Raw genomic sequence first — 27,992 nt, 5'->3', positions numbered from 1 at the left:
TGCGGGGCTGCCATTTCGGTATTACGCCGCTGGGTAGGATCATATTGGCACTTATCATCTTCCTCCGAAGTTCCTCTTTCCTTAACGTATTGTGGATCGCCTTCATTAGTTTTTCCACCGCCATCCAAAATGTTTCAGGGGTTAGGATGTGATTTACGATAATCTCGGGTGACAACTGCGCCCCCGGTGGCAAGCTGTAACCTCAAAATTCCATCGTACATTATTATACAGAGAAGAGAGCCGAGGACCGATCCTTGTGACACTCCACAGGTTATGCGATATATCTTAGGTCCATTGTCCGAATCGTAACACTATAGCCTCTCGCGGGGAAAGCCAATGACAATGATTTTTTACACCAGCTTGCAGAATTGAAAGCAATTTTCACATTGAGAGTAACTACCGCCCAGAATTTATGGGCCTTCATTGCTACTTCCTCCATTTTCGTCACCGTATTGATCGCATTGACAGTAGATCTCGCCTTTCGGCATTCGAACTGCCTACCCGAGTTGCCAACCTCTTTTTCTGTGATCGGTAGAAGCCTGTTCGAAAAGTCTGTCTATAGGCTTGTTTGCTTCCGCTTTTCCGGGAAAAAACTCTTCTTTTAAGTACGCCGTGAATATTTGTCTGAGCCAGTTTGGAACTGTCTTGACTGTCACTAACAGCGCCTTATTCGCGAGGGCGGCCAAACTTATAGGCATCGAGAACTCTTATGTAGTTACCTCGGGAATTCGATCGGGGTCTACGTGAACAGGGGGTAGGTTCGAATCACTTGGGACATGGGAAAAGGGTACTAACGATATCTCGCAGTAAATCAGGGTTCTTGATCGGCGGTGAGCGTTTATTCTTTATCGATCCCGTGGCTGCCTTTTACGCACCACCCCAGACCGCTTCTTACCTAATCTCTTGAAGTGTTTCGTTTCGCTTCTAGAAATGGCTGCTTGCAGTTATTTTCTCTCCTTTTTATATAGGTTGTGTATTCTTTAGACCCAGTTCCTGTCACGTTAACTATTTCTCATGACTTCAAGGCAGACTTTGTGCATTTATCGATTTTGTAATTCCACCAGTTGGGTATTTGCTTCTTGGGTACAGTGTGTCGTGATGTGGAAGCGCCGCATGCGTTCTGCATCTACACCAGTAACCCCCATCACCTTTTCTTCTGCGTTTCCCGTTGACATCGTCTCCTGCAATAGTATTGCTTCAGTACTGTCTGTCTGTCCGTCGGTCTCTCTGTCACCTGCACTTTTCTCAACAACGATTGTATCGACTGACACGAAATTTAGTGAGAAAATGGGAACTGTGAACCCTTACGGGTGTAGTGAGTTACATCATTCTAGGTGGAACTTAAGGGGGGTCTCCATACATGCAAAAGGGGGTGTAAAAATATTTGTCACTAAATATAGTCATGTGGGGTATCAAATGAAAGGCCTCGATTAGTATTTTTTGATGCCAATACCTTGTTAATTGCAGCAAATAATAGTATTTTACTATAATCCTAGTGGTTTTCCACTGACAAATTCATGAATATCATTGCATTCCAGCAATATATATGATACAAGGCTTAGATTCTTAATTACAAATGCATGCTTAATTCATCAAATTGACCATGTAATTCCCATCCTAATCCCCACTACAAATCTCTTGTATAATTGAATGGTTTGCTCAATATCTGGGGGTTTTACATGACAAGATAATTTCCTGGTTTAATTTCAATCTCTCGCATCGGAACTACCGAAACTTCCTGTCCAACAGACCGAGTAGCAGCATAGTCATGACTGATGCGTCATTCATATGCAAAGCAGCATCTATACTCCCTTTCAAATTACATTGCACTTATCTTTACCGAAATGAAGGGTGTGAAATTTAATTACTTAAAGGATTATCGCTTTCTATCTACACTCCTAGACGAGCCGACGCCGTGCATTGTTGCTCCTTTTGAAAATGAATTTGCCGCCCTTAAATAAAAAGCTGCTTCGTCTTGTATTCAATCTCTACCAAGGCCTCTATCTTAACCTGCATAGAACTGAGGGAATCGAAAAAAACCCAAACACAGGCGTACGTATGTACAGGATGCACGGAATAATTTATCTTCTCTATGAGTTGTTAAGTAGATACGTGTCTACTTTCTAATAATCAAGCAGGAAAGTGAAAAAAAAAGTCTCCTGAACGGAAAAACTGACACAGCCACTCGCCTAACAACAAAAGATGAAAAAGGAAAATGGTAAGCAGGAACAAGGATTGCATCCGGTTACTTTTCTTTGAACATTTTAGACGTGACGTGATAAAAGTGCGGCTGGCTTTTTTATATCAGAAAAGGGATGTCTTATTTTCTATTGCGGTTTAGGATTAGGAACGTGCAGGTTCTATCAACAAAATGAAATTGAGACGGAGTCGGGACAATAATTGATTGTATGGTAGTTCATGTGGAACGTCCAGAATACATTATTGCTAGAGATTGTAAAGGATATCCCAGGGATGCGTATCTCCATTGTCAATTCGCTTTGTGATAAACTCCGAGCAATTTTCACTTAAATTTAGTGGTTCTGAACGTATTTTCTTTTATTACAAGAAAATTCAGCCATTAGTGCGTTTTTTGTCGGCAAACAAATTTGATTCGTAATAGATTCAACTAATTGAATGAATTAAATTCATTTAAAAAAATCTTGAAAATCTCTCTCCCCACTGGTAAATGTCAAGAGCTGAAAAACCAAATATTCAACGCCTAGGTGGAGCAAAGTAAAGGAAAAACGGGCCTTATTTAACGGTAACATCTTAGACACCCTATTCATGAAAATTCAGTAAATATGTTCGCGGAATCTTAGCCATAAACGGCGATATTGATCTCATACTACCAACGGTATATTAAGCATGGCGTTTAACAGAAGGAGTATCCATCAGTCTCCAACAGTTCTTTCACCGACCGTAAATTAGTAATAAATTCCTTATTGACTCAAGGTCGACAATAGGGAAGGAAAAAAGCCAATATCGCCCACTTTCCCCGGCTAACTTGTTAGAAAAATCTCAGAGAAACCTCAGCCCAGGGGGAAAATTCTGTGGGCCCTCGTATTATCTGTTGATTTTATTGAAGTCTCTATTCGGCGCTTCCGTAAAAATCCGTATTCGGGGTTTCACTTCCTCTCGTATGGCATGCTCGTCTGCAATAACCACTCATTCTGGACCTACATTCTTCCTGATAACAGACGTGACTACTCCAGACATCGAAGTGCATTTGATTGCGAAATGCGGATTATTCATTCCCCTAAGATACTATAGGCTAATAACTCTATTACTATCCTCGGGATAGCTGGCGAAAGCTACTATCAAAGAAATGTTTATTGTAAATAAAGCTTCCCTGTAACATTACCCATTTATGGAACTCTTTTAGAAAAATTCAGGGAATTAGTGCGTCTTGAAGGCCACGAATAATCTCACCAAACACTAAATAAGGTGCTTTGGTCGCTGCAGTCAAAGAGGACATTCGAGAGTTCCAAGAACAATTAAATTACTATGGTGAGTTGACCCACTTCAAACTCTTATCACAAACGTCTTTGACTTAGCCATAGGTGCGTGTGTGTGAGGTGAGGGAGAGGCAAAGCCTCTGAGCCCTCAGACCCTAGTGGAAACCCTGGAGTAACCCATTGTACTCGATTCTCCCGTCTACCGGATTTGTTTATGTGCCGCAAAATTTCCCGCTGCTGCTGGAGTACATTAGGACGTGGATTCCGCTTCCTCATTACAGCATGGATACGTATCATCTTGAAGAATCCCTATTCTGAACAGTTAGTGAATTATAGCCTGTGTGCCATACTCTCTACCCTTTAAAAGGCTTGGTGGAAAATCCTATCTCGGTACAATGTGAATTACCAAGTCAAATGTGCTGCCTTCCACCCTGTAAGTTAGGGCTTAAGAATACGCTCAAAGCCTTCCCTGCTTATCGTAAGACGTGACTAAAAGGGATAGGAATCTGTGGGCTAGCAACTTGCAAATTTTGAAACTTTGGTGCTATCGAAACGTCAACAACGCCTCGAATAGAGACTGACCTCACGGCAATGACCTTTGACTATCGAAAACGTACTATGATTGGTTTCTGGAATGTGCGCACGCTCCTCGATAACGGTAGAGAGGGTCGTCAGAATGCTTTTTTTCTCCAACTTGGGCGGGAATTCCAACGATATAAGTTCGACATTGGGGGCCTAAGCGAAGTAAAATGGTGGGACTCTGCAAAGTATCCCCCCCCCCCCCTTCCCCCACATCTTGCGGCGAAGTGCTCTTGTACTCTGGAAAGTCAAGTGGCAGAAAACGCGAATCAGATGTCAGATTGCTTCTGATAGCTACCGCAAGACGCGCTTTCTTGACCTGGTAGCCGGTTTCTGACAGGTTAACTGCAAGATTCCGGCCCAGGTTGAGGAAAATCACAATTGTACAATGCTACGTACCAAAGGTGACTTCCGATGTAGTGGAGAAGGATGCTGTCTACAAGCAATTAAACGCAGTACAGGCCAGGCTTCATATAGGTGACATTTTGATCGTAATAAATGATCTGAATGACAAGGTGGGATCTGTCAACACTTTGCTCGGACATTTGATGGGGAAGCCAGGTCCTGACGACCGCAACGGTTGTGGTGGGTGAGGTTCATGCACATCTGCAACTGCCACCGCCTCGTCATTGGTGGCACATTGTTCGAGCATGGAGCCTGTCATAAGATCAGTTGGATTTCAACTGATCGACGCCGTATGAGCAATAGTTTTAGGAGTTGTCTATTGGATATGCGTAATAAGAGAGGCCTCGAAAGGGATCACCATCTGATGGTCACTTATTTTCGGTTGCGTAGTGCGTCCGCCGCTCCCGGCAGGTTTAGAGAGCTACGGCCCCCTAAGTTCAACATCGACTGCTCGAGCTATCTTGCTAATCGAGGAGTAGATATACTGAGAACACTTCACCACGGTTTTTAACCATGTCAATCATTTTGGCCATCAACGAACTCAAACGGAGTAAAGCCTGCACCTGGGAATCCGACACCTTTCCCAGAGAATGGACGAAGGGTATGATCGTCAAGATCCCAAAGAAGGGGACCCGTTTTGTGTGTGACAATTGGAGGGGTGCTGCGTGCTGCCTACCTTCGCAAAGATAATAGCTGAAATAATCCTAGAACGCATCAAAGAACATCTCGAAAGCTTGATCGACAGAAAGCAAGCTGGTTTCTACTTGGGTATCCTCCAGCATTGACCACATCAACTTCCTACGAGTTTGGAATAGTGCGCAGAGTTTGGATGTTCGCTGCACCTGCTCTTCATCAATTTCGAGAAAGCTTTAGATAGCGTGAGCAGGGAGTGTATCTGGAATTCTTTACGCAGGAAGGGCATTCCAGAGAAAGTAACAGTTTTTATCAGAACGAGATATGATGCCACAAAATGTGACGTGCTACACCGAGGCAGAATCTCTTGTTATCGGTGGCGTTCTTCATGCTACTTTGTACGGAGCAAGTTAATGGACAATGACATCTTTCCTCAAACACCTCGACTATGCTGATGACATTTGCTTGCTCTCACCCCTAGTCACGAAGCTTGGACTGCAGATAAACGTCAACAAAACCATAGTTCTCAGTCTAACGGGTCAAGGCACTCTCCCTATCAGCATTAATGAGCAGAGCATCGAAAGCGTTGATCAATTTGTATATCTAGGAAGTGTGGTTTCTGCCGATGGTGGCACCGAACTAGATGTTGCCGACGTGTTAACAGCGCTAGGTCGTTGCCCTATTTAAAATCTGGAAATGCAATTATCTCAACTACAAGATCAAGTTGAAATTGTTCTGTGCTAATGTTATTTCTATGTTGCTATATGGTAGTATCACATGGAAAGTGAACTCTACTGTTACCCAAAAGCTCCAAGCTTTCGTCAATACCTGTCTGCGTCGTGTCATCGGAGTGCGCTGGTCTGACACTATCTCAAATGAAGAACTAGGTCAATGCACAGGCCTGCCACTCATACGTACTGTGATCGGAAGGCGGAACTGGTAGTGGATAGGTCACATTTTAAGGAGCGGCGACAATTGCATTGCGGACTATGTCACGTAGTGGAACCCACCCTCCCAAGATGGCCGACGAGTGGGTCGCCCAAAGAGCACTTGGCGCAGAACTTTAGAGGGTTTCGAGAAGTCGTGGGGGGAGTTGAAGCGCACTTCAGGTAACCACGAACGATGGCGTGTAGGTGTGCGTGACGCGCTACACCCCACCAAGGGGTGAATGGCAACCATATATAATATATACAAGAATTAACAAGCACAACCAGTAATAGAAGTTTTCATTCGCGTGTCGATATTTCATTGCAATCAGCCTCTCTCTTGTCGCCAAACAAACTATCCTGTCTATTTATTTATTTGATGAAGACAGTATACAGAAAATAAATTCCTTATTACATATTGGAGGAGCAAGTAAATGGCTTACCTTATCTTAAAATTAAAGAAGGAGACAGAGACAAAGACCCCAACCTGTAAGGCGTTGTAGGATCGGCATAGCCTCGAGATCGAGAAGTGAAAGTAAATCTCGAACTCCGCGAAGGGTACTTCAAAAATGTCCGCATCACGTGTGTTATTAGAGGCGGTGTGGAAGGTAATATCCAAGTTGGCAGAGCAGTCCATCAGGGAATTGCAAAATTTGAAAAGAGCACATATATCAAGGAAGGTACGGTTTTGCTGCATAGAGGGGAGATTGTGGGTGCGGGGTCGTGTCGAGTAGACTACCCGTGGAAAGTTCTTCTTGTAAAAGAGGGTTCGGGTAAATTTGCATTGTACAACTTCAAGAGCGCGACAGTCACGGATGCGGAAGGGGGATCAGACTACACAGCAATATTCAAGGATGTTTCTGACATTGAAGTGTGTTAAGGAGGGCTGAATTGAGGTCAAGTCGGAGGAGAAATGCAGGATAAAACCAGATATTTTGGAAGCTCTACTGAGGATGTCAATGAAAATGAAACGAAGTTTGCCGTCGCATATTACACCCAGGTCTTGGAAGGAGGTCAGTAGTGAAAGGGGTTGTCCGCTGAGAAAATAAGAAAAGGATGTTGGGGAGGGTTTAAGCGAATAACACATGCAGTGGCATTTGTTGACATCCAGTGTCAGCTTGTTGATCGAACACCAATGGACCAAATTATCAAGGTTGAATCGCAACAGGGTCCAGCGGAGACGAAACAGAGGCAAATAATTTAAGGTCGCCTTGGGGAACCACCAGAGGAAGGAGAGAAGAAACGAGATGAGTAACCATGAAAAGAAACTCCGCAGGAACGGTATGAGAGATAGGAAAGTCGGGAGATGATTGAGGGAGAGAAGTTGAGTAGTGAGAGTTTATGGAAGACAATATTATGGTCAACGGTGTCAAAGACTTTGGAGAAATCAATCTAAATACCATGTACCTCTTTTCACGAATTGAAGTATTTAGTAACGAAGTTGGTAAAGGCCAGAAGGTTTGAAGTTGCAAAGTGTATGTTTCACGAAACCATGCCGCTCTTGGATAATGAGGTGATCGAAGTGCGCGGTCAACCAGTCGTTGACATATCTTTCGAGGCTTTTGGAGCAAGAGAGAAGAGAGATGGGGCGGTAGTTCACAGCAAGTGAAGGGTCTCCGCTCTTGACGATAGGGATGATAAGAACCTCTTTCCAGAGATGGGGAAAATAGCATTCTTCTTGACTTTTGTTGTATTATAGATTATACACAAGCAGGAAGAGGTTAGGAAGCCCATCGGGGCCAGGTCCGACATTGGGGTCAAGATTACCAATGAAGAACTCAACCAAGGAAGGCGTAAGGAATGGCCAGAGATTCAGAGTATTCTGCAGTTAGGAGAGGCGTATAGGGTGGTGTGGTCGAGGGAGAAAACACGGAAGAGAAGTAGGTACAGAGAAGGTCGCAGGATTGTTGTGGGGAGCTGGCAGTGAAGTCAGCAAAATTCATTGAAGGGGAAGATTGAGGGGGATTACGAGAATAGCGAGTGTGGGACCAAAAAGGTTTCAAGTTGCTGTGGGCAAGGGCGGCTTCCACGCTCAATAAGTACCTTTTATGCGCTTTTTTAATCATTGACTTCACAGTAGAGCGCTTAGTCTTAAAGTGAGCAAGGTCGGCGTCATTCTTAGAAGCCTGAAATTTCTTCCGCAGTGCATGTTTCAAGCGAATGTTATTAAGAACCTCCGTAGTGAACCAAGTAGGGTGCGAACGTAGGCAAGCAGGGGAGGACGGGACATAACAAGATGAGATCGGGCAGGATATTACAAAAGGTTGAGCTACTTAATACTCAGTGGAAAGACGTTAAAGCTAAGTTCAGACCGTCGAAGTTGGCTTTGCGCAGATTGAGCTTCGTAGATTTACGCGCGGTTTTGGAGTTTGAACGAAGGAGCTCCGCTTCAAATTCAAGTGCGGGGTGGTGCGCGTCAGTTTCGACATACGGGGATGTGCAAGGAAATAAAAGGAGGTGGCGCTCCGGGAGGTTGGAAAAGAAGAAATCGAGAGTACGGCAAAAGGAGTTTTTGGTAGTATTGAAATTCGGGACAGAGCAAGTGTTTATAAAGGAAGAAAGTAGAAGGGAAGAATGGGAGAGGTAGTTGGAAGGAATTGGAAGGCTAGGTTGATTAGGTCAGTGGAGCACGGGGAGGGAAGGGAATCTGACAATAAGGAGTTCAGACAAACTGTCAAACAATTCTTTATAGAGATAAGAAAGGTAAGCACAGGGGACCTATACAAAAGATACAATGAACGGAAGGAAGTTGGACGGGAAGATACGAAGAGCAACACAGTCAAAAGGAACGCCAGAAGAGGAGAAGACGAGTTCGGCGGGGAGTGTATATTTTATTGCAATTGTTGAAGATACTACTGAAGTAAGCAGACTTCATACCTTTCATTCTGCCAGTTTAAGGATCAGTTTTCGGATGTAGATTTGTGGGTATTTGTGAGTGTTCAGAAACGTTTGAATACCTTTATAAAGGTTACCAACAGATCGTAGACTAGTTGATAAATCCTCCCCCTGATGTTGAGCTGGTTGAAACAGTGTGCAGTATACCACTGATAATCTACGTCTTCTAATATACCATCTAGAGCGTGTGGAAAGTCGACCAGTCGAGGCTGCTCCGACTCCGTCGTTAGTGGAACCAATGGATTTTATCGTAGTGGCGGTGAAATTCTGCACCGATTCATAGTACGCTTTCATTCTAATCTTTCTAATGCTCGATACAATTCCCAGATACAACATTTTAGGATTTAAATGTTTCATGGTAATTGAATTATATTTAAAAGTTATAATTTGAATCATTACTTCAAATTTTATTTTCCTATCACGATTCACTTAATTTGAATTTACATACAACCCACTGGAAACCCTATTATCTGATCCTTTTAATTTATTTAATATTCAGGTCATCTTCTATGATTCCGACTGGAACCCGACGGTCGATCAACAAGCCATGGACCGTGCCCATCGTTTAGGACAAACAAAACAAGTCACAGTATATCGGCTGATTTGTAAAGGAACAATCGAAGAAAGGATACTTCAAAGAGCTCGAGAAAAAAGCGAGGTAAGCCAGACACAATAACAGAAGCTAATTTCCCTAAGATCGGATCTATAAAGCCTAAATAATTGTTTCTAAGTAACAAACGATTGTTGAGTTTCTGAGGGCCGACACATTATGCTCCCCGTCTAAGTAAATGTATCTTGTCCTTTGCCACGTGCCGGATTTGATAGTTTCTTATCGATTGATTAGCTATGCCGACATGTAAATTCAATTTTATTTTATTACCGGAAATTGTGTGTACTTGCAGAGTATCTACACGATGATAGATTGATAAGTCGGCATTCTAAGCCATCAAAATTATTCATGAAGACGTCTCCCATGGGGCAATTCATAACTTTATTATTTTCTGATTGATACTTCAAATGGCGCCTCAGCAAGAGGGAATTGTCATTTCCATGTCTTCGGTTTGAATTTTTAGAATGGATTCTATATTTTCATTGTAAGTCGTTAAAGCGTATGTTCAAATTGGGAAGATATGAACGCCGAGTATCTGAAGTGATACTTCGGATATTAATATCTTTCATTAGCAGATATTTATGTAGATACATTTGGGAATGCAATTTGATAAGGTTTTGCATATTCAGTTTGCTAGATATCAAAAAGTCAATTTGAGAAAAGATTTCAATCATTTCCAATAATGCGTTTTGAATGATCCCTTAAAATTCGATTAAAATCATCAAAGAAATAATAGAAATGTCTCCCAAAGCAAAGTGATTGTACATCATCAAATGCCGCCTACTGTGTACATCACATCAAACGACTTAAAGACACAAATCTTAATTTCATTTTCACTTTCTATACATTTTTAGATACAACGAATGGTCATAAGTGGCGGTAATTTCAAGCCAGATACTCTTAAACCAAAGGAAGTCGTCTCACTTCTACTCGATGATGAAGAAATTGAACTCAAGTGTAAGTGCATCTTCCTATAATTGACTAACTACAAAAGATACTCGCATGTGTGATGCTTGAAATGGAAGTAATGTTTATGTATTTTAAAATTACAGATCGACAGAAAACAGAGGAAAGACGAAATCAAGAAGATAACAGCAAACTTGATCGAGACAGTAATAAGGAACGAAAAAGAAAGTTGCTTGGAAAGGTATTGTACATGTTTCCTAGTTTTTTATTTTAGTTTTTTTCCATAGTAGCCGGAAAAGTTTCATGGAGTATGCACCTATGCATTAGTTCGTTAAAAAAATGTTTGAATAAATAAGTTTATATTATTGGGTTTAACTGTACATAAATACATAAGAGGCAATTTCGACCTACTAGATGATCGGATCAAGTAACAAGCCTCGGAAAAATGCTAGAGCATCCACCTCAGTCGATACGGCAGGACGGACCCCGGTCCTGTCGAGAAATGGGCAAAGATTCTTAACGCATGGACGGCGGCATGCCGTCAGTCAGTTCGTCCGAACAAACAAATACGTGTCTGCACGCTGAATGTTGGTTCTAACTGGAAAGACCGAGGAACTCACAAGAGCCCTTCAGAAAAGACGCATTGATATCTGCGCTCTGCAAGAAACCCAATGATCTGGTGCCAAAAGCTGCGACATTGATCGCGAACGCGGTAAAAATACTTGGCTTTGGAATGACGATTTTGAAATGAAAGTCCGTGAAAAGAAACACCTCTACCACAAGTTTCTCGACGATAAAACGCTCGCCAATTAGCAAATTTATAAGAATGCCAACCACCCGAGCGGACCATTACAAAAATCTTTAAACTGGACACTCGGGATGGTGAGAGAGATCTGTATCGACTTGCCAAAAGCCGAAACGAATGCACACAGGATATCAAACACTTCTCTTGCGTTAATGGCAAGAACGGTACTTTGCTTATCAACCGACGAGCCGCGACTGATAGATGGCGATAATACTTCGAGCAGATTTCAACGAAAGACTTTGCTCATCCTCCACTTCCACAATCATTGCCGACATTTGGAGCAGTTCCACCTGTCAGCTCAACTGAAGTCGAGGAGGCAATAAAACTAATGAAATCTGGGAAAGCCACAGGACCTGCCGACATCATATCTGAGCTCTGGAAAACGAAGAGCTGGGACTCAACACTGTGGCTCAGTGAATTCTTGATCGGATTATTCAGGAAGAAAGAATACAATCTGGCTACAGTTCCAATATGGAAAAAGAAAGGTAGTCTAGCAGAATGTTCAAATTATCGTCCGATCTGGTTACTTTCCCATCCTCTGAAGTTTTTTGAACCTATTCTTGACAACCGTATTCGCGTGAATCAAGCCGGATTTGTCAAAAACTACGGAATTACTGACGCAGCTCACGCTGCGCGGTTACTCATGGAGAAACACCGTGGGAAGTATCGCCCTCTGTACATTGCATTTTTGAATCTAGAGAAAGCGGTTGACCCTGTGTCACACGAACTCATCTGGTATGCTCTACGACAACACTTAGTGCCAGAAGAACTTGTGCGCTGGGTTCAATTGCTCTACCACGAACCGAAAAGTAAAGTTCGAAGTATGGCGGGTGTATCAAAACCGCTTCGTGTCTCTGTTGGTGTTCATCAAGGAAGGGCCCTCTCACCACTCCTCTTTGTTCTTGTTACGGACACCGTCACATGGGATATCCAACGTCCAGCGCCCTATACACTGTTTTATGCAGATGATTTTTTCCTAGCATCTGATAGCAAAAATGATCTCGAGCAACTTGTTCAAAAATAGAATGATCGCCTCATGCAACACGGTCTCAGATTGAATCTGAATTCAAATCAATTTTTGAAAACCGATTCCCGTGAAACGGGCTGTCATTGTTAGTGACCTGCCCAGAACTGAGCGATTTAAATACCTCGGGTCAACGCTATCAGCAAATGGAGAACTGCTTTATGGAATTGCTTCACGCATTAACGCAACCTGGAAGAAGTAGCGTTCCACAACTGTTTCTTCTTCGTAATCGACGTATCAACGAACGTCTCAAATCTAAAATTTACCGGAATGTCGTCTGTCTTGTCGCCCTCTATGGTTCTGAGTGTTGGCCGATTATAAAAGACAATGAACGGCGTCTTGCGATAATGGAGACGAAGATGTTACGTTGGACTAGTAACGTAACACGTTTTGATCACATCCGAAATGAGGATATCCGCGATCGATACGGGGCTTGACCGATTGTGGAAAAATTGCGAGAGAAGCGTCTTCAATGGTATAGTCACGTAATTCGCCCTAACGAAAATTCGCTTGCCAAGATTGGTGTGAACATCGAAGTCGATGGTAAATGACCAAAAAGCAGGCCGAAACATTTCCACCAAACTTTCCGGTAGGCTGCTCTATAGTAGCCTATATTAACACAGAAGTTACGGGTCTAGAATGAACTTAAAGGGTACCACACAGTAAATTTTAAAAGTAAATTAATATACTTTTATTAACTTTATTTTAGTAGGCATCGGCATGGGGGGTATTTCGGAGCCTAGATGTCATATTCGTCATATTTCGTCATGAGTTATAAAATAAAAATCCAGGTTGACTCATTAAAATGAACTGAAAAGAAAACCGTCAAATTTTAACTGGCCATGTTCGACATGTATTTCAATTGCAGTGTTGTTAGTTGGGGGAGGTAGAGTAGATTGGTTGGTGAAAAGTTTAGGGTATGAAAGTCGAAAACCCCCACTATTCGGCATCATTATTGACTTAAAAGAAGCGTAGATCTTTTGGACTTACACGTTATCGCCGGAATCCGATTTCTCAGGAAATGTTACTGATGATGATAAGGGAAGCTGTTGGTTTAATCTCTAGTGTGGAAATGCCTCGATATTTGAATCAATGGGGCTAAAAAGCTTCGGATTCAGATTTTTTTTAAATCGGAATATAGCGCTTCCGATAATCTTATGTTGTGAATTTGCCCTATTTGTAGTTTCGTTTTTCAGCTAGAAAATATAACGATCTTGTTGGCATTCATATTTGTGCATTTAAGCTTGCAGCTTCCTTACGATAATGATCGGTGCTGAGAACAAGACCCGCATGTTTGTGAACACTGTCTATCTGCCCGCCTATATGCCTTGTTGTCTGCCACATGCACTTTGCTCAGAAGCGGTTACACCTAGCAGCAGTTTTGACATTGGTTGCAAAGAAGAATAGTGCGGGGGTCAATGAAAAATGAGTCAATTACTTTAAGGATCCGTTCTCAGAAACTTACTACCCGAAAAATCTGAAATAAATTATGGCGGTCCATGCACATGGTATCTAGGCCCCACAATATTCTCCGTTACGATATCTGCTAAAATAAAGTTAATAATAATCTATTACCTTAAGTTTAAAAAATAAACAAGTCGGAATACCGGAAGCTCGCGCTTCGGGTATAAAGGTTTTGTGTTCATCTTATGTAAGAGACGCACATTTCTCTGTCCGTATATAGCTACAAATCCAACATAATCCTTCATATTTTTCCAAACTACGAGACATACGTACATATTAGAGCCATAGATATCATGCTCACCCTAAACAAACAAACTGCCTATTACCTGCTGTACACATATATGCATGTATCTAAATTTATCGTACCCATATTTCCGATTTACGTCTTATATCTATCTGAATTAGGCATTAGCCGCAAAGTTCATTAGCACGCATATATTATATACCTACATATACACATGTCTGGTTGACAAATAACTAAAAAACTAAAACAAAATAATTGTCTGCGACCCAATTCATAAGAATTCATTTCGTTGTGGTATTGACGAATTGATATGTGATGATGACGTCATGCGGGTTGTAGAGTGCACGAAATTCACAAAAAATTGTAAAGTTTCACCCCCAATAACTTTGTTAATAATAGTTGGATTTTCTTCAAACTTGACCAAACTGTGCATTATATTCTTCGTTACACTCATGCCAAATTTTGTATTTCTGGGATGAACATAAGGGGGGGTGCCGGGTAAATTTCTAAAATGTGGAAATATACTATTATTAACTTTATTTGTGCAGATATCGGAACCGGATATATTTTGAGGCCTAGATTTCGTAGAGATGCACCACTGTGATTTTTTCCAGATTTTTCGGTTGGATAGGTTCTGAGAACAAGACCTGTTACACTTTTTGGGGGTCATATTTTCAACCCTTACTCCCCTATGTTTCATCTAATATCAAATATTAAACCGGATTCGAAAAGTACTAATTGAGACCTTTCATTTGATACCCTACTTGGCTACATTCTGTGAAAAAAAAATTTGCACCCTCCATTCACATGTACGGAGAGCCCCCCCTTAAACTTAACGCAAGATGGCGCCACTTACTGCATGTAAAGGGATCACCAGATTACATACTCTCACCAATTTTCGTGACAATCGGTGTAGCCGTTTCCGAATAAATTGGGTGTGACAGACAGACAGACAGACAGACAGACAGACAGACAGACAGACGGACAGACGGACAGACAGACACCGTCACCATTCTAATAAGGTTTTGTTTCACACAAAACCTTAAAAACGAACACGGCAGGGATCCTGAGTCCAATCCACTTGATTGATTCATTCCACAAACGAAATATTTTCAACTCTGGCCAAGTTTTGGCCCAGATATTGACGAATGTGATGGGCAACACGGCTCGCCTTGTCAGCGCTCTTCACCATCTCCTCCACAATGTTGTCTGGAGAGATATTCCCTGTGTTTAAATGGAGCTGCTGGAATCCCATCCCACCTTCCACAAGAAAAAAGGTGTGATGGGGGTCGTCCACAACTCCATTGCAAAACACACAATCCAGAGATCGTGCCTATCCAATCTTGTAAAGGTAAGACTGAAAACCTCCGTGGCCACTTAAGAACTGCGTAAGAAAATAGTCATTTTCACGGCAACGGGGATCACTCCCGCGATCATCATCACGGACGGTTCAGAGGCAGTGCGGATGCCATTCACAAAGCTCCTCGTCTCTCTATTTGCGCCGTCTAGCAGGACAGACTTCAGCTGCAGCCTGGCTCGCTGCTACTTTGATTTGCTCAAAAAGCTCATCTTTCAGTGAAGAGTCAGTCCAAGGTACTTTACGCTTGGTTTTGACTCGATTATTGATTCGCCAAACGATACGGGACGCACGGTCGGAATTTTCTTTTTAGTCAGGATGACTCCTTCGATTTTTTCCAGTGCAATGTTGAAATCACGAGCAGTGATCCATCCGCTTACCCGCCACATCAACATGCCAAGTCTGCTTTGCGCTTGTTCGTCAGCGTGTCCGGAAAGAAGCGCCGCGACATTATCTGCATAACCGACCGGGTACGACTTTTCTGGCATGTCGAGGTTAAGTAGACTATCATACGCAGCGTTCCGAAGGTCCGGCCATAGGATGGACCCCTGCGCTACCTCCGACGTGACCTCCATCGTCCTCTGACCCCCTAGCGTGTCATAGATCAAAGAGCGGTTCCTCAGATAACCCCTCAATGTCCGTAAGAGATAGTTCGGCACGTGGAATGTATTGTCTAGTGTACCTAGAATGTTTTTACGGAATTGATCAGCGTAAGCCTCTCCATCTTCCAACAAGAAGGGAAGCGTTGAATGCGGCGAGCAGTAGGTCTGGTCGAAGTCAAAGCGAGCACGAGTCTGTATACCTCTGCGGGACCTGGCGCCTTCCTGTTTTTCATAGAGAAAAACTGTTCCAACTCTTTTATAGAAAAAAGTGGGCAGTCCGTACATCTCGTACGGGGAGCGTAGGGAATAGCGCCCGTACAAAGCGGTCCATCTGCTTGGGCTTAAGTGAACAAGTTTTCCGCAAAGCCTCGATTTTTCGGGTTATCAATTTGTAATCGAGCCCCCACGGGTCCCCATTTACCTCGTCGACCAGACCCTGTCAGCAGCGTGCTTTGCTCCTGTTTATTGTGGTGCGGAGTTTCATTTTGGCTGATCTGTATTCCGTCATTATGGTGCGTGCCTCCCCCGGTCGTTTAGACGTATTAAGCGGCAAAGTCTGTGACATTCCCTCCGAAACTCTGCAATTTCCGCCGTCCACCAACACATAGAAGGTTTGCGACGTCTCGATGCCCTCATGGACATGGAGGCTCCGTAGGCTGTAGTTATCAGGTTCATGGCTGAGTTTACGACAGTGTCAGCGCAGCGCCACCACCCCCACGAGCACCCTCCAGTGCGGCCCCACCTGCTCCAAGAGTTTCGATAAACCTCCCGGTGTTCACTTTCGCAACGTTCCATGCACAGGAAGAGCGCCGCGGTAACGCACACCGAGAATTTGTGTCAACTACTTCGAAGGCAATGCATTGATGGTTGCTTGCCGAGAAGTCTTCCAGAACTAGCCAACTGTCTACCAGCGACACCAGTGACTCCGACACGAAGGTTACGTCCGGAATGCTTTCCTCACAGCCTGGCCATCGGAATGTGGGGGGGGGGGCTGTTCTCGCCGCCATTTCGAGAATTCATTTCCCTCTTGAATCCCGGTGAGGTATGCTCCATTTAAATGCCTAGACATTAAAATTATCCCTGACCAGGATCCGCCCCTCTGTGCCCGAGATAGCGTCCTCTAGAGTATTAAGCCTGCGTCGAAAGTCCGGCATCGTGTTAGATAGACTTTGAAAAACGATCCGAATCCAGACAAAGCCGCCCTCTCGGCCTTGGACAGGAACCTTAAGGAAGGTGGCGTCCCGAACCCAGATGGCAGCGGTATCTGATATGTCAAGGGGCCATGGAGCTAGGTCCTCGTTTCGGTACTGCTCACTGATGAGCACTAAATCACCTTTGGTCTCCGTAGTGAACTGCGCTAGCAACTCGTGAGTGGCTACACTTCGGTACATACTGATTTGTAGAATGCGAATCATATTGACCGCGTCCTAGCTCTTTCCAGTTCTGCTCTGAAGACTGGATACCACCCCGAGCCCGCAGTGTGCTTAACATTTTCATCAGACACGCCACGCTCCCTGCATAGGACGGAACTCTCTTTTCTTTACAGGTGTTCTAATGGCCCGCCTGGCTGGATTTTTCGGCATATTGCCCTTTTGTCAGGTTACCGATTCCCCCCCCCCCCCCCCCCTTTGTGAGACAGCCAAGGTTTCGGATTTCCAGAAAGCACGTGGATTCCAGACTGGAAAGCAAAGCTTTTTCTCCCAGAAGCCCCTTGACTGCTTCACAGAAGGTAACATTATTTGTTGTCCTCGGGCGCTTCTGCTCCGCTATCTTCAGGCTTGATCTTGTAACGGATTTCACTGAGGACTTTCACAAAAGTCTCGCCTTCCGTCGGCTTAACAGGCAGAGCTCGCGGTCTAGTTCTCCTTCGTCGCTCCACCTTTTCTTTCGGGGCTCCATCCTTCGTGTTCGCTTCAATTTTAAGTAGAGGTTTTTCTAATGACGCGGCATGTTATTGTCTCTTGTCCCTCTTCGCCTTCTACTTTTGAGCCGTGGAGAGTACCTGAGTGAAGTCTCCTTCAGATACTCCTTCTTCCTTTCGTTTTTTCCCCCAACAAGGAGTTGTTGACGGCTCGGGGGAATCCCAGTGGAACTGTCATGCACTCAGAAAACAAGTGCAGTCAAGGAATCAGTTCAATATGAATTTAGTCTTCGAAGAACAGTTTCTTGTTGCTCCAACTCCCTGCCGTTATGTTATCGTTTAGAATCAATTGTGAAGGTAGTTTCTTTTGGCGGCTGCTATTAATTAAGGAAGCAAATAAGATCCTTTTTCCAATGAAAGATACACACATTCTATTGTATTGAAAACTATCTAGAATAGTTTTGGTAACAAAATGTGATTGATATCAAGTTAAAATTGAAATATAGGGTCTGGGGAAAAGAAATGTCGTATTTTTTCAATGGATGGCGACACTTAAACATGTCTTGTGTTGAACTTATCGCATCGGGTCATACTATACGGCGATTTGAAGACGACAATCTGGGCCACAGGTGTCTCCTTGACAGTGTTGTGATCGTACGTTTCAGTCTCAAGTTATAGCGCGTCAAAGATGGAGTCCACCAAGCAAGAAGTTCGTCATATTTTACGTTTTTACTACCTAAGGAGTAAAAATGCAAAGAAGACGGCCGAAAGAATTTGTTAATTTTATGGGCCCGATACTGTAACGATTCGCACAGCACAGCGTTGGTTCCATCGATTTCGTTCTGAAGTAATGGATGTCGAAGATACACCCCGTACTGGTAGGTCAATCGTCGTAGAATCCGATAAAATCGTCGAAATCATCCAAGTAGACTGGCATGTGAGTATTCGCTCGATTGACCAGGAACTGGATATAGACCATAAAACCGTTTGGAACCATTTGCAGAAGATTGGATTTCGAAAAGAGCTGGATGCTTTGGTGCCACACGAGTTGACGCAAAAAAATCTCTTGGATCGAATCAACGCCTGCGATGCACAGCTGAAACGGAACGAATTCGACCCATTTTTGAAGCGGATGGTGACTGGTGATGAAAAGTGGATCACGTATGACAACCGCAAGCGAAAAAGATGTGGCTGAAGCGCGGCGAGCCGGCCCAAATCATCGCCAAGCCCGGATTGACGGCCAGAAAGGTTTTGCTGCGTGTTTGCTGGGATTGGAAGGGAATCATCTACTATGAGCTGCTCAATTATGGCCAGACCCTCAATTCGGTCCTCTACTGTGAGCAACTCGACCGGTTGAAGCAGACGATTGACCAGAATCGGCCAGAATTGTTACAATAGGAATGGTGTTGTGTTCCACCAGGACAACGCTCGGCCTCACACATCTTTGAAGACCCGCCAGAAGCTACGGGAGGTCGGATGGGATGCCCTATCGCACCCACCGTATAGTCCGGATCTGGCACCAAGTGATTACCATCTCTTCCGGTCCGTGCAAAGCGCTCTTGGTGCTACTAAGTTCGCCTCAAAAGAGGCTTGCGAAAACTGGCTGTCTGAGTTTTTTGGAAATAAGGGCGGCGGGGAATGAAGGTGCCTTCTAAATGGCAACAAGTTTGCGAACAAAAAGGTGCATATTTGACTTAAATCGGATAATTCTAAGTATGTTAAATAAAGCGTCAAATTTCGATCATAAATACGAGATTTTTTTTCCCCCAACCCAGTATTTTGGGTGAGATAAAAAAATACTACATTTTCAATACAAATTAATGTATCTTTATATGGTATATATAGCATAATTCACTCAATCAATATCTCCTCGTCGTCTTTGCATTCATTCTGAAACTCTTCGTTCATGATCTGTTCCAATGTAAATTTTCTACTCAACGTTCCGTTGAACGAGCAAAATCACTTACCGAAACCAAGATTGCCGGTTACCTCTGATGACGCTATAAAGAAAGAAAGACGCATATGGACAACCACCAGACCATCATCATTTCGTTTTTTTCTTCTCTCTCTTCCTACCTTTGGACTTCTTTAAAATGAGGGAATAAGGAGCTAACACTTGAGGAAATCAAATAGAGTACCATAAGATAATCGTCCACATTGCACTGTAATTTTTCGCCATATGTAACCTAACGTAACATCCATTGGCTGCAGTTTGGTGTTACCAAATGAGCCCTAAAATTGAATTTCATCGAGGTAAAGGTTTTCTTACAAATTTCGTCAATACAATAGGTTCGGCATATTTCTGAATATTTAAAAGGTTTCATGGTTAGATTATGAAGAAATCAGTAGAGCTATCAAATGCTAACTATCTTGGCTAATTCATTTCGACGATTCCCCACAAGATACATTTTTACCATTTTCTAGCTCCTCTGCTGAGTCGGCAATACACAATTTCTTCTTACTTTTATTTGAATGTATATTTATCTTTACTTTCATTCCTCGTTCCGAATAAGATAATGAAGCTAAGTACTTTTATTATGTGGCGCATCGATGGTCACTAAACGAATCAACATTTTCATTGAATGCAATTCAAACTGAATCAAATGCAAAAGCAGGATTCACCAGACATTGTGTGAATTCCTCAAAGAATAAGCATGTATAGTAACTTCTGTAGAACCCAGGGCAGATATTCTTTTTTTCTTCGTAGCGCCATAACAACCCAATCTTACGCTGGTCTCGAATCTAACCATCCATAAAAGCAATTTAACGGCGAAATCGGCAGCGAAACGTGAAATTCAATTTTTTGTAGACCTGCATTGACAATTTTATTTATCGATTGTAACAATTCATTGATTGGTTTTGTAAGAAGTTTGAATTAAAATGTTATATTATAATTTGTGCAGCAGGGGGTGCTGTCCCATAACCAAATTTCGCTATGAACCTAAATATTTGAACTAAAGATGAGAATAGATAAGAAAATTGAAAAGTTGCCTAAAAACTTTGCCTTTGATCATAAATCTCAACAAATAAGAAAATCGTATAAAGTGAATTCTTTTTGTCGATAGAATACATCAAGATCTAAAGATAAGATTATTTTAGGCCAAACGTATAATGAACTGTTTGGCACTATCTCTAAGTCTTATCTTTCATCAGGAAATCTTTAGAGAGAGTGTAAATCACTTTAATGCAAATCGCTGTATTATGCTAGATTTCACACAAACAGTAGTAAATTTCTGACCATCCTCTAACCCGAATGGATAATATTTAAATTTGGGGCAAATGGTTAATTTTTATCTGAGCAGTTATCTATTATCACTTCCCGCTGGTGACAAATGAAGGCAGAATCGCAAAACATGTTCAACTTTCTCATGCCATTGCCTTATATTATTTAGATCCCTTTCGTTATCAGTACATTGGATTACCTGGTTACTTCTGCAGATAAACTTAAAATTTTAAAATTAGATGGTAAGAGAAGGAGGAGACAAGACTTTTCTACTATTCCCAATGCATTATATCAAACTTGCCCGAAACTTGGTAGATCATATATACAATATATAGTTGTCAAAAACCCTTTTGTGGGGCATTGTGCGCCAAAATCATCTCTACGCCATCACTGTTTGTTCCTGGCAATGTGGTTTCACCCCTACATGATTTTCCGAGAAGCTTGCTTCATCAAATTGCCGATAGGCCCCTCAGTGCATCTGCCTCTTGATTCATTTTACCAAGAGAGTTGCCACTCGCTGAGTGTGCGTTGCCGTTCTTTACAGGCAACCATTCCTCTGAAGTCTTCTCCCTTGCGACTATTCATGGCTTTATGCTCCTTAGCAAGGAGGACAAGGAAATCCTTCTCTCTTGGTTACCATCATAGCCGGTTCTGAGACAGTGCAATACGCAGACACCACTCGCAAAGCTCCCCGTCGCTATACTAAAATTTTTATTTTACATTGTATATATATATTTCGGGAGCAACTTACCCCCTTCATCAGTACAAAGCTACTGAAAGTGCACTGTCGTTCACGCCGGGACGCGGGTTGGGATTCACTTCCTGACCAAGAAGACTTCTTTTTTCTCCAGCGCAAAACTGAATCCATGAGCAGTCGTCGATCCGCTTACCCGTCGCATTAATATGTTAAGCCTACTAGGCGCCTATTCGATAGTCATCTACAGAGGCGACTAGGCATGACTTTTTTGGCATGCCAAATTTTAGCAGGCTATGGTAGGAAACGTTCCATAAGTGCGGCCCTAGGATGGATGCCTATGCTATTTCGCTGCTGCTTCGACGTGATTTCCATCCTCCCTCCTCACTCCTAGCGTATCATAAAGCAGGAAGCGGTCTGTCAGATAATCCCCCAATATTTGCAAAAGATTGCTCATAGTCTAGCATATCCATCTATCTTACTTAATTTCTGATATCCAGCGTTATGAGGAGCACTATCCGTCGAGATCGACGATTGTGTGGTTCGGTTCGATCAACCTTACCCACGACCTATATGATAGAATCCGCCGTGGATCTCCCTGTTCCGAACCCGACCTGCCTTGGGGATAAGTATCCTACAGCACGGAGAGCTTCAGCGAGTCTACTTTGTATGACCTTCTCGTGCACTTTCCCAGCCGTGTCAAGCATATTCCTTAACTCAAGCATGGAACGCGCCGAGTAGCAAGTCTGGCCGTTTACCTAGTCTGGCCATATGTTTTGTCAGTATTTTGTATTGCCAACACCTGTATGTAAAAAATGGAAATTGGTACACGAACGAGCAAATTCATTATACAAGAGGAGACGATTCTAAATATAAACCACAGCATTTTATTCAAAATGGTCGCCGCCTTTCGTCATATAGAGTCGCAAACGCCGAACTGATTCCTAAAAGAATTATTGTGCCCTTCCGAACAAAGGATAGCACATTGTCTTCTAGCCACTGCTGTGTGGCGTTCGCGGAATGCATCCCCGCAGAATCCTGTTGGAAGTCCCAATCGATGTTGGCAAACAGAGTATCACTCAAGGGCTTTACAACTAGCTTTAATGCGGTGCCTCGGTAGAGCGTCCATTGTCTTCATTCTTTTCTTGCAGAAGTAGAAGGGACGTCAAACTATCATAGATGCGAGATAATGAAGGCACTGGATCTTTTGCGCTTTTTCAGAGGTCTCGGCAGACGATCGAGCAGACCTCCCTGTTGTTTCGGCGATTTAATTTCTGTTCTATCCGAAAACCTTCTGTAAACAAGTTTTTTTTTGTAGCCACCCTTACTGTACAAGCGAAACAGTTGTTTCGCACGTTTCACTCGAACTCGGCGTAAAATGCTGTCCAGTGCGCCGTTTATATGCTCGTATATGTAGATCATCTTTGAATACACGCGAGTAAGTTCATGGTGCCGTATTCATTTCTTTAGCCATCGTTTTTAAGGTTTTGTGTAAAACAAAACCTTATTAAAATCGATTCAATGTCTGTCTGTCTGTCTGTCACACGCAATTTTCTCCAAAACGGCTAAACCGATCCGAACGAAATTTGGTGGACAGATGGGAACTATGAAATCCCACGCATACAGTGAGTGCCATAAATTTAGGTGGAGTTTAAAGGGGGGCTCCCCATACATGCAAAGGGGGGATTCAAAAATTTTTTTCACCGGATATAGTTGTGTAGGGTATCAAATGAAAGGTCTCGATCTGTGCCATAAATTGCAAAGTGCGTGAGTAAGGAGTCAAAATGTACGCACTTGAAGTGAGACAGGACTCATTTTTGGAAACTACCCAACCTAAAAATCCGGAAAAAATCGGAGTGGTGCACCTAGATGAAATCTAGGCCTCAAAATGTGTCCCATTCCGATATCTACTCAAATAAACTTACTAATAGTATATTACTACTTTTTAGAAATTTACTGAAAAACCCCCCTTAAATTCATCCTAGGACTTCGAAATTTTCTACCAGCATAGAGGACAATATTTTGTATATGCATGCAAAATTTCGTAGAAATGTGGCAATTAACGCCAAAGTTATAGCAGTTCAAACTTATCAATTTCGTGCTAATTAACAGCAGCCTAAGCCATACAAATAAGATGCTGACGTCATAATTAACGAGAATAATTGAAATTCGAGTGAAATATTAAAATTCCATTCAAGAAGAATCTAATTCTTCCTAGCCCTTTTTAAGGTTTTGTTTGTAAAACAAAACCTTATTAAAATCGGTTTATTGTCTGTCTGTCTGTCCGTCACACGCATTTTTCTCGGAGACGGTTACAGCGATTGACACCAAATTTGGTAGAAAGGTGGGAACTGTGAACGCTCACGCATATAGTGAGTTACATCCTTTTACGATGAATTTAAGGGGGGATCCCTATACATGCAAAAGGGGGGTGTAAATTTTTTTTTCATCAAATATAGTCATGTGGCGTATCAAATTAAAGGTCTCGGTTAGTACTTTTCGAAGCCGGTCTTAGTTTTGACTTTTGTTGAAAAGGTGGGGAGTGCGGGGGGTTGAAAGTGGTCATTTCTTAACGAAACCCATTCTCAGGAACTACCTCACCGAAAAATCTGGAAAAAATTAGGCGGCCGCCGCTATATAGTGCCTAGGCTCCGAAATACCCTCCATATCTATACCTGTTAAGTTAAAAATAAAGTTAATAATAGTATATTACTATAATTTTTAGTAATTGACAGGAAAACCCCCCTTAAGTTCACCCTAGAATAACAAAATTGCAGCGATGTAGGCTATAGTATAGGTCATGATCGTGCCAAATTCGGTGAAAATCGCACTATTACTAACAAAGTTATACTAGGTCAAATCTGTCGCTCCTCTGCAAATTCAAGACTATGAATGTCAATATCACTTGAAAGTGGCTATTTTCACATAATATATGCATACTTTACGTGCTACATGCTAAAGGGACAAATGCAAACTGAAATCTCTTTATAAAAGAAATACACAAAACCTTTCATACCTGAAGCGTCTAGCTTCCGGTTTCCCGACTTGTTTATATTTGATGTTGGTTAAATTGTTTTCATTCGCTAATAATATTAAACTGAGAGCGTGAAGCGTATGAGGTTGACCATTATCAACACAGGGCTTTCCATCAAATGATTTATTTAAATTGCTTTCTAGAAAATAGAGGGCAATGGAATTTTTAGCTATATTACACGGAGCTGTCGTGCACTCGTCGCTCCTCACATCTTTTTCTTTTTCTTCAGCCTTCAGTTCACAAGCGGGGTCGGCTCGTGATGATCGGTTTCATCATTTTGTTTTATGACATGCCTCACCAGGATGTAATTGCGAGACCTTTAAATCCCCATCCAGCGTATCAAGCCACCATTGTTTTGGCCGGCTTTTTGGTTGCGTACGATTGCTTTCGATGTTCTGATCAATACTGGTTGTTGAATTCGAAAACGCCTCTCTTGCAGTTTTTCCACGATCGATGCAAACCCATATCGATCGCGGATATTCTCATTTCAGACGTAATCGAAACGTGTCACGCCACCAGTGCAATGCAACATCTTCGTCCCCATTACCGGAAGACGCCGTTCAATGTCCTTTATAGTCGGCCAACACTCAGAACTATAGGGAGTGGCAGACGGACGACATTGCAGTAAATTTTAAATTTGGGTCGTGCGCTGATACGTCGATCACAAAGAACACCAGTTGGGGAATGCCACTTCATCCAGGTTGCATTAATGCGTGAAACAATTTCATTACGCAGTTCTCCATTGGCTGATAGCGTTGACTCGAGATATTTAAATCGCTGAGTTCTAGCAATGGCAGTAACCTGCCCTTCGAGATACTTAAATCGCTCAGTTCTGGCAATGGCAGTAACCTGCCCAGAACTGAACGATTTCAATATCTCGGGTCAATGTTATAAGCCAATGGAGAACTACGCTATGCTCCTCACATAGGGAAACACAAAACCTTTTATACCTGAAGCGCCAAGCTTCCGGTTTCCCGACTTGTTTATCGATGCGCTGGGTTGCGGTTGATGCCCGATGGTACAGCTTCCACCACTCTCTTATTACGAGTAGAATAGAGTTGTCCACTCTTCGGTCAGTCAATAACATCTCTAGTCTCTCTGTATAAATTGGGAATACAATATATGAAACGTTAGTTAACTCTTAACGATTTAAGCACCACTTAAATTTGATTCGCAGTGTTGCCTACTTTGTGAAAGTCAACAATAGTCACGCCCACATGATACTCCACTCCATTGAGGCTACTATTCAATGCGAGGATTACTAAAATGTAGAGTCGTGTTTGGAAGGTTGGAATACTACTTTCTACATGGTTGCCACTTTCGTACTGTAAAATTTCCCGATTTTGGAACGTAGTGATGAAATATTTGGCTAGACTAGGTATGTATTTCGGCTAGAATACTATGAGCATCTGATCCCTTATTTTGCATAGTGAGTACTGCCTTCTCAAGCTCTTTCTTGGTGGAAAGCGGTCAGTCTTCGACGTCTTCCGCACTATTGCCAACCACCCGTACGGGATCTCTTGGGAATAATGCCCGTATAATGCAGTCAATCTTGTCGATACTTAGTATGCAGGGTCTTCGTAGAGTCCCGATTTTACGGGTGACAAGTTTATAACCGAATTCGCACGGATCCCCACTTACCACGTTGACTAGGTTTTGCTAGTCGCGGGCTTTGCTTTTGTTTATTGGTACGCAGATCTGTACTCTGCCATTGTGTCACATTCCTTAGCCATGTAAACGTTTTGCCAAAAGGCGGAGCTTATCAAAATCCTTCCGTAGGTCGACAATTTTCGCCGCAGCACCAACACACCTCGAGGTACCCGTCAGTGCGAATCTGCTTGTTCCAGGGGCTTTGACGAATCATTCAATGTTCACCCTCGCGACATTCTACATGCATTAGGGGGCTTGATGCACGCCGACAGAGGACGTCAACCACTACGAACACCATGTATTGGTGATCATTCGCCCAGCAGTTTTCCGGAACTTGCCATCCGTCCACGGACGATGCTAGTGATTTCGACGCGAAGGTTTCGGCAACGGAACGTTAGTGAGGATCCGGTGAAACATTCAAGGGCCCTAGCTTTGACGTTCTCACCTCCGTGCCCAAAACAATGTTTCCCAGAGCGTCGAGGCTGCTTTGGAAGTTCGGCAACATCTCATTCGGCGTTAGGTAAACGCTATTCCTAAATACCGAATTTAGGCAAAGCTATTCCCTCGGGCTTGAGCAAAAACCCGAAATCAAAATCCCTCCCTAATTCAGATCACAGCAATACCCGAAAAGTCGAGATGGAGAAGCTGGGTCCTTATTCCGGTATTGCTCGCTGAGTAGTACTAGTTCAGCTTTCACCTCCTCAGCGAACATCACTGCACTCCTGTCGAATCCCTGACAAGTTGTAAACGTGTGTCCATAATGAAAGCAAATTTTTTGTTTGAAAATGAGTTGTCCTGAGCTCACTTAATGCCAGACCGCACGCAACTTGCTCCTTCTTTTAAGTGCACGGACTACTCTTTTCTTGGGCATGTGCCCAACCCTTTCAAAAATTGTGCATTTGGCTTGGTCGATTTCGATCATAGGCAGAGGCGATCTTATCAAACGCTGTCTCAGCGCCTGTAAACTGAGTAGCGTGACGGAAAGCGGCTACAGGTTTTATTTTATTTCATTAGCTGAAATCGATTTAGGTGCAAACCAGGCGGTTTCGATCGATATAACTCATACCCTTGTCGGGCTTTGAAATTAATAAACAAGTCGGGAAATCGGAAGCTCGACGATTCAGGTATGAACGGTTTTGTGTATTTCTTTTATAACAGCACGTAATACATGTATATATTATGTGAGTATATCCGCTTTCGGGTGATATTAACATTCAAAGTCTTGAAGTTGCAAAGAAGTGACAAATTTGACCTATTTTAATTTTGTTAGTAGTAATGCGATTTCTACCGATGGTAGAATCATGCTCTATATTATAGCCTACATTGCTACTAAATTTTCTGATGCTAGGATGAACTTAGGATGGATTTTGCAGCCAATTACTAAAAAACTTTATTTGAATAGATATCGGTATGAAGGGTATTTCGGAGCCTAGTCTCTTGATTTTTTTCAGATTTTTCGATGGAGGAGTTTCTAAGAATGGGTTTGTCAAAGAAATGATCAATTTCTACGCCCCGCGCTCCCCTGCTTTCCAACAAATGTCAAAATTAAGACCGGCTACTAATCGAGACCTTTAATTTGACACCCCACATGACTATATTTGGTGGAAAAAATTTACACTTCCCTT

General features: G+C 42.7%; 1 protein-coding gene across 1 annotated transcript in view; it reads left to right on the top strand.

Annotated features, from left to right (window-relative positions):
• LOC119658951 (chromatin-remodeling ATPase INO80) overlaps window positions 1-27,992 on the top strand; it is a 193,031-nt gene that overhangs the window by 106,465 nt on the left and 58,574 nt on the right. The window contains exons 12-14 of the mRNA XM_038066824.1: window positions 9,393-9,551; window positions 10,358-10,460; window positions 10,556-10,650. Of these exons, the coding sequence (XP_037922752.1) occupies window positions 9,393-9,551; window positions 10,358-10,460; window positions 10,556-10,650 (357 nt within the window). The remainder of the gene's footprint in view (window positions 1-9,392; window positions 9,552-10,357; window positions 10,461-10,555; window positions 10,651-27,992) is intronic.

The sequence above is a fragment of the Hermetia illucens genome, chromosome 6 (genome assembly GCF_905115235.1).
Source record: "Hermetia illucens chromosome 6, iHerIll2.2.curated.20191125, whole genome shotgun sequence".
NCBI lineage: Eukaryota > Metazoa > Arthropoda > Insecta > Diptera > Stratiomyidae > Hermetia > Hermetia illucens.
Note: the sequence above shows the minus strand (reverse complement) of the source record. Positions and strands in the feature narration are given on the sequence as shown.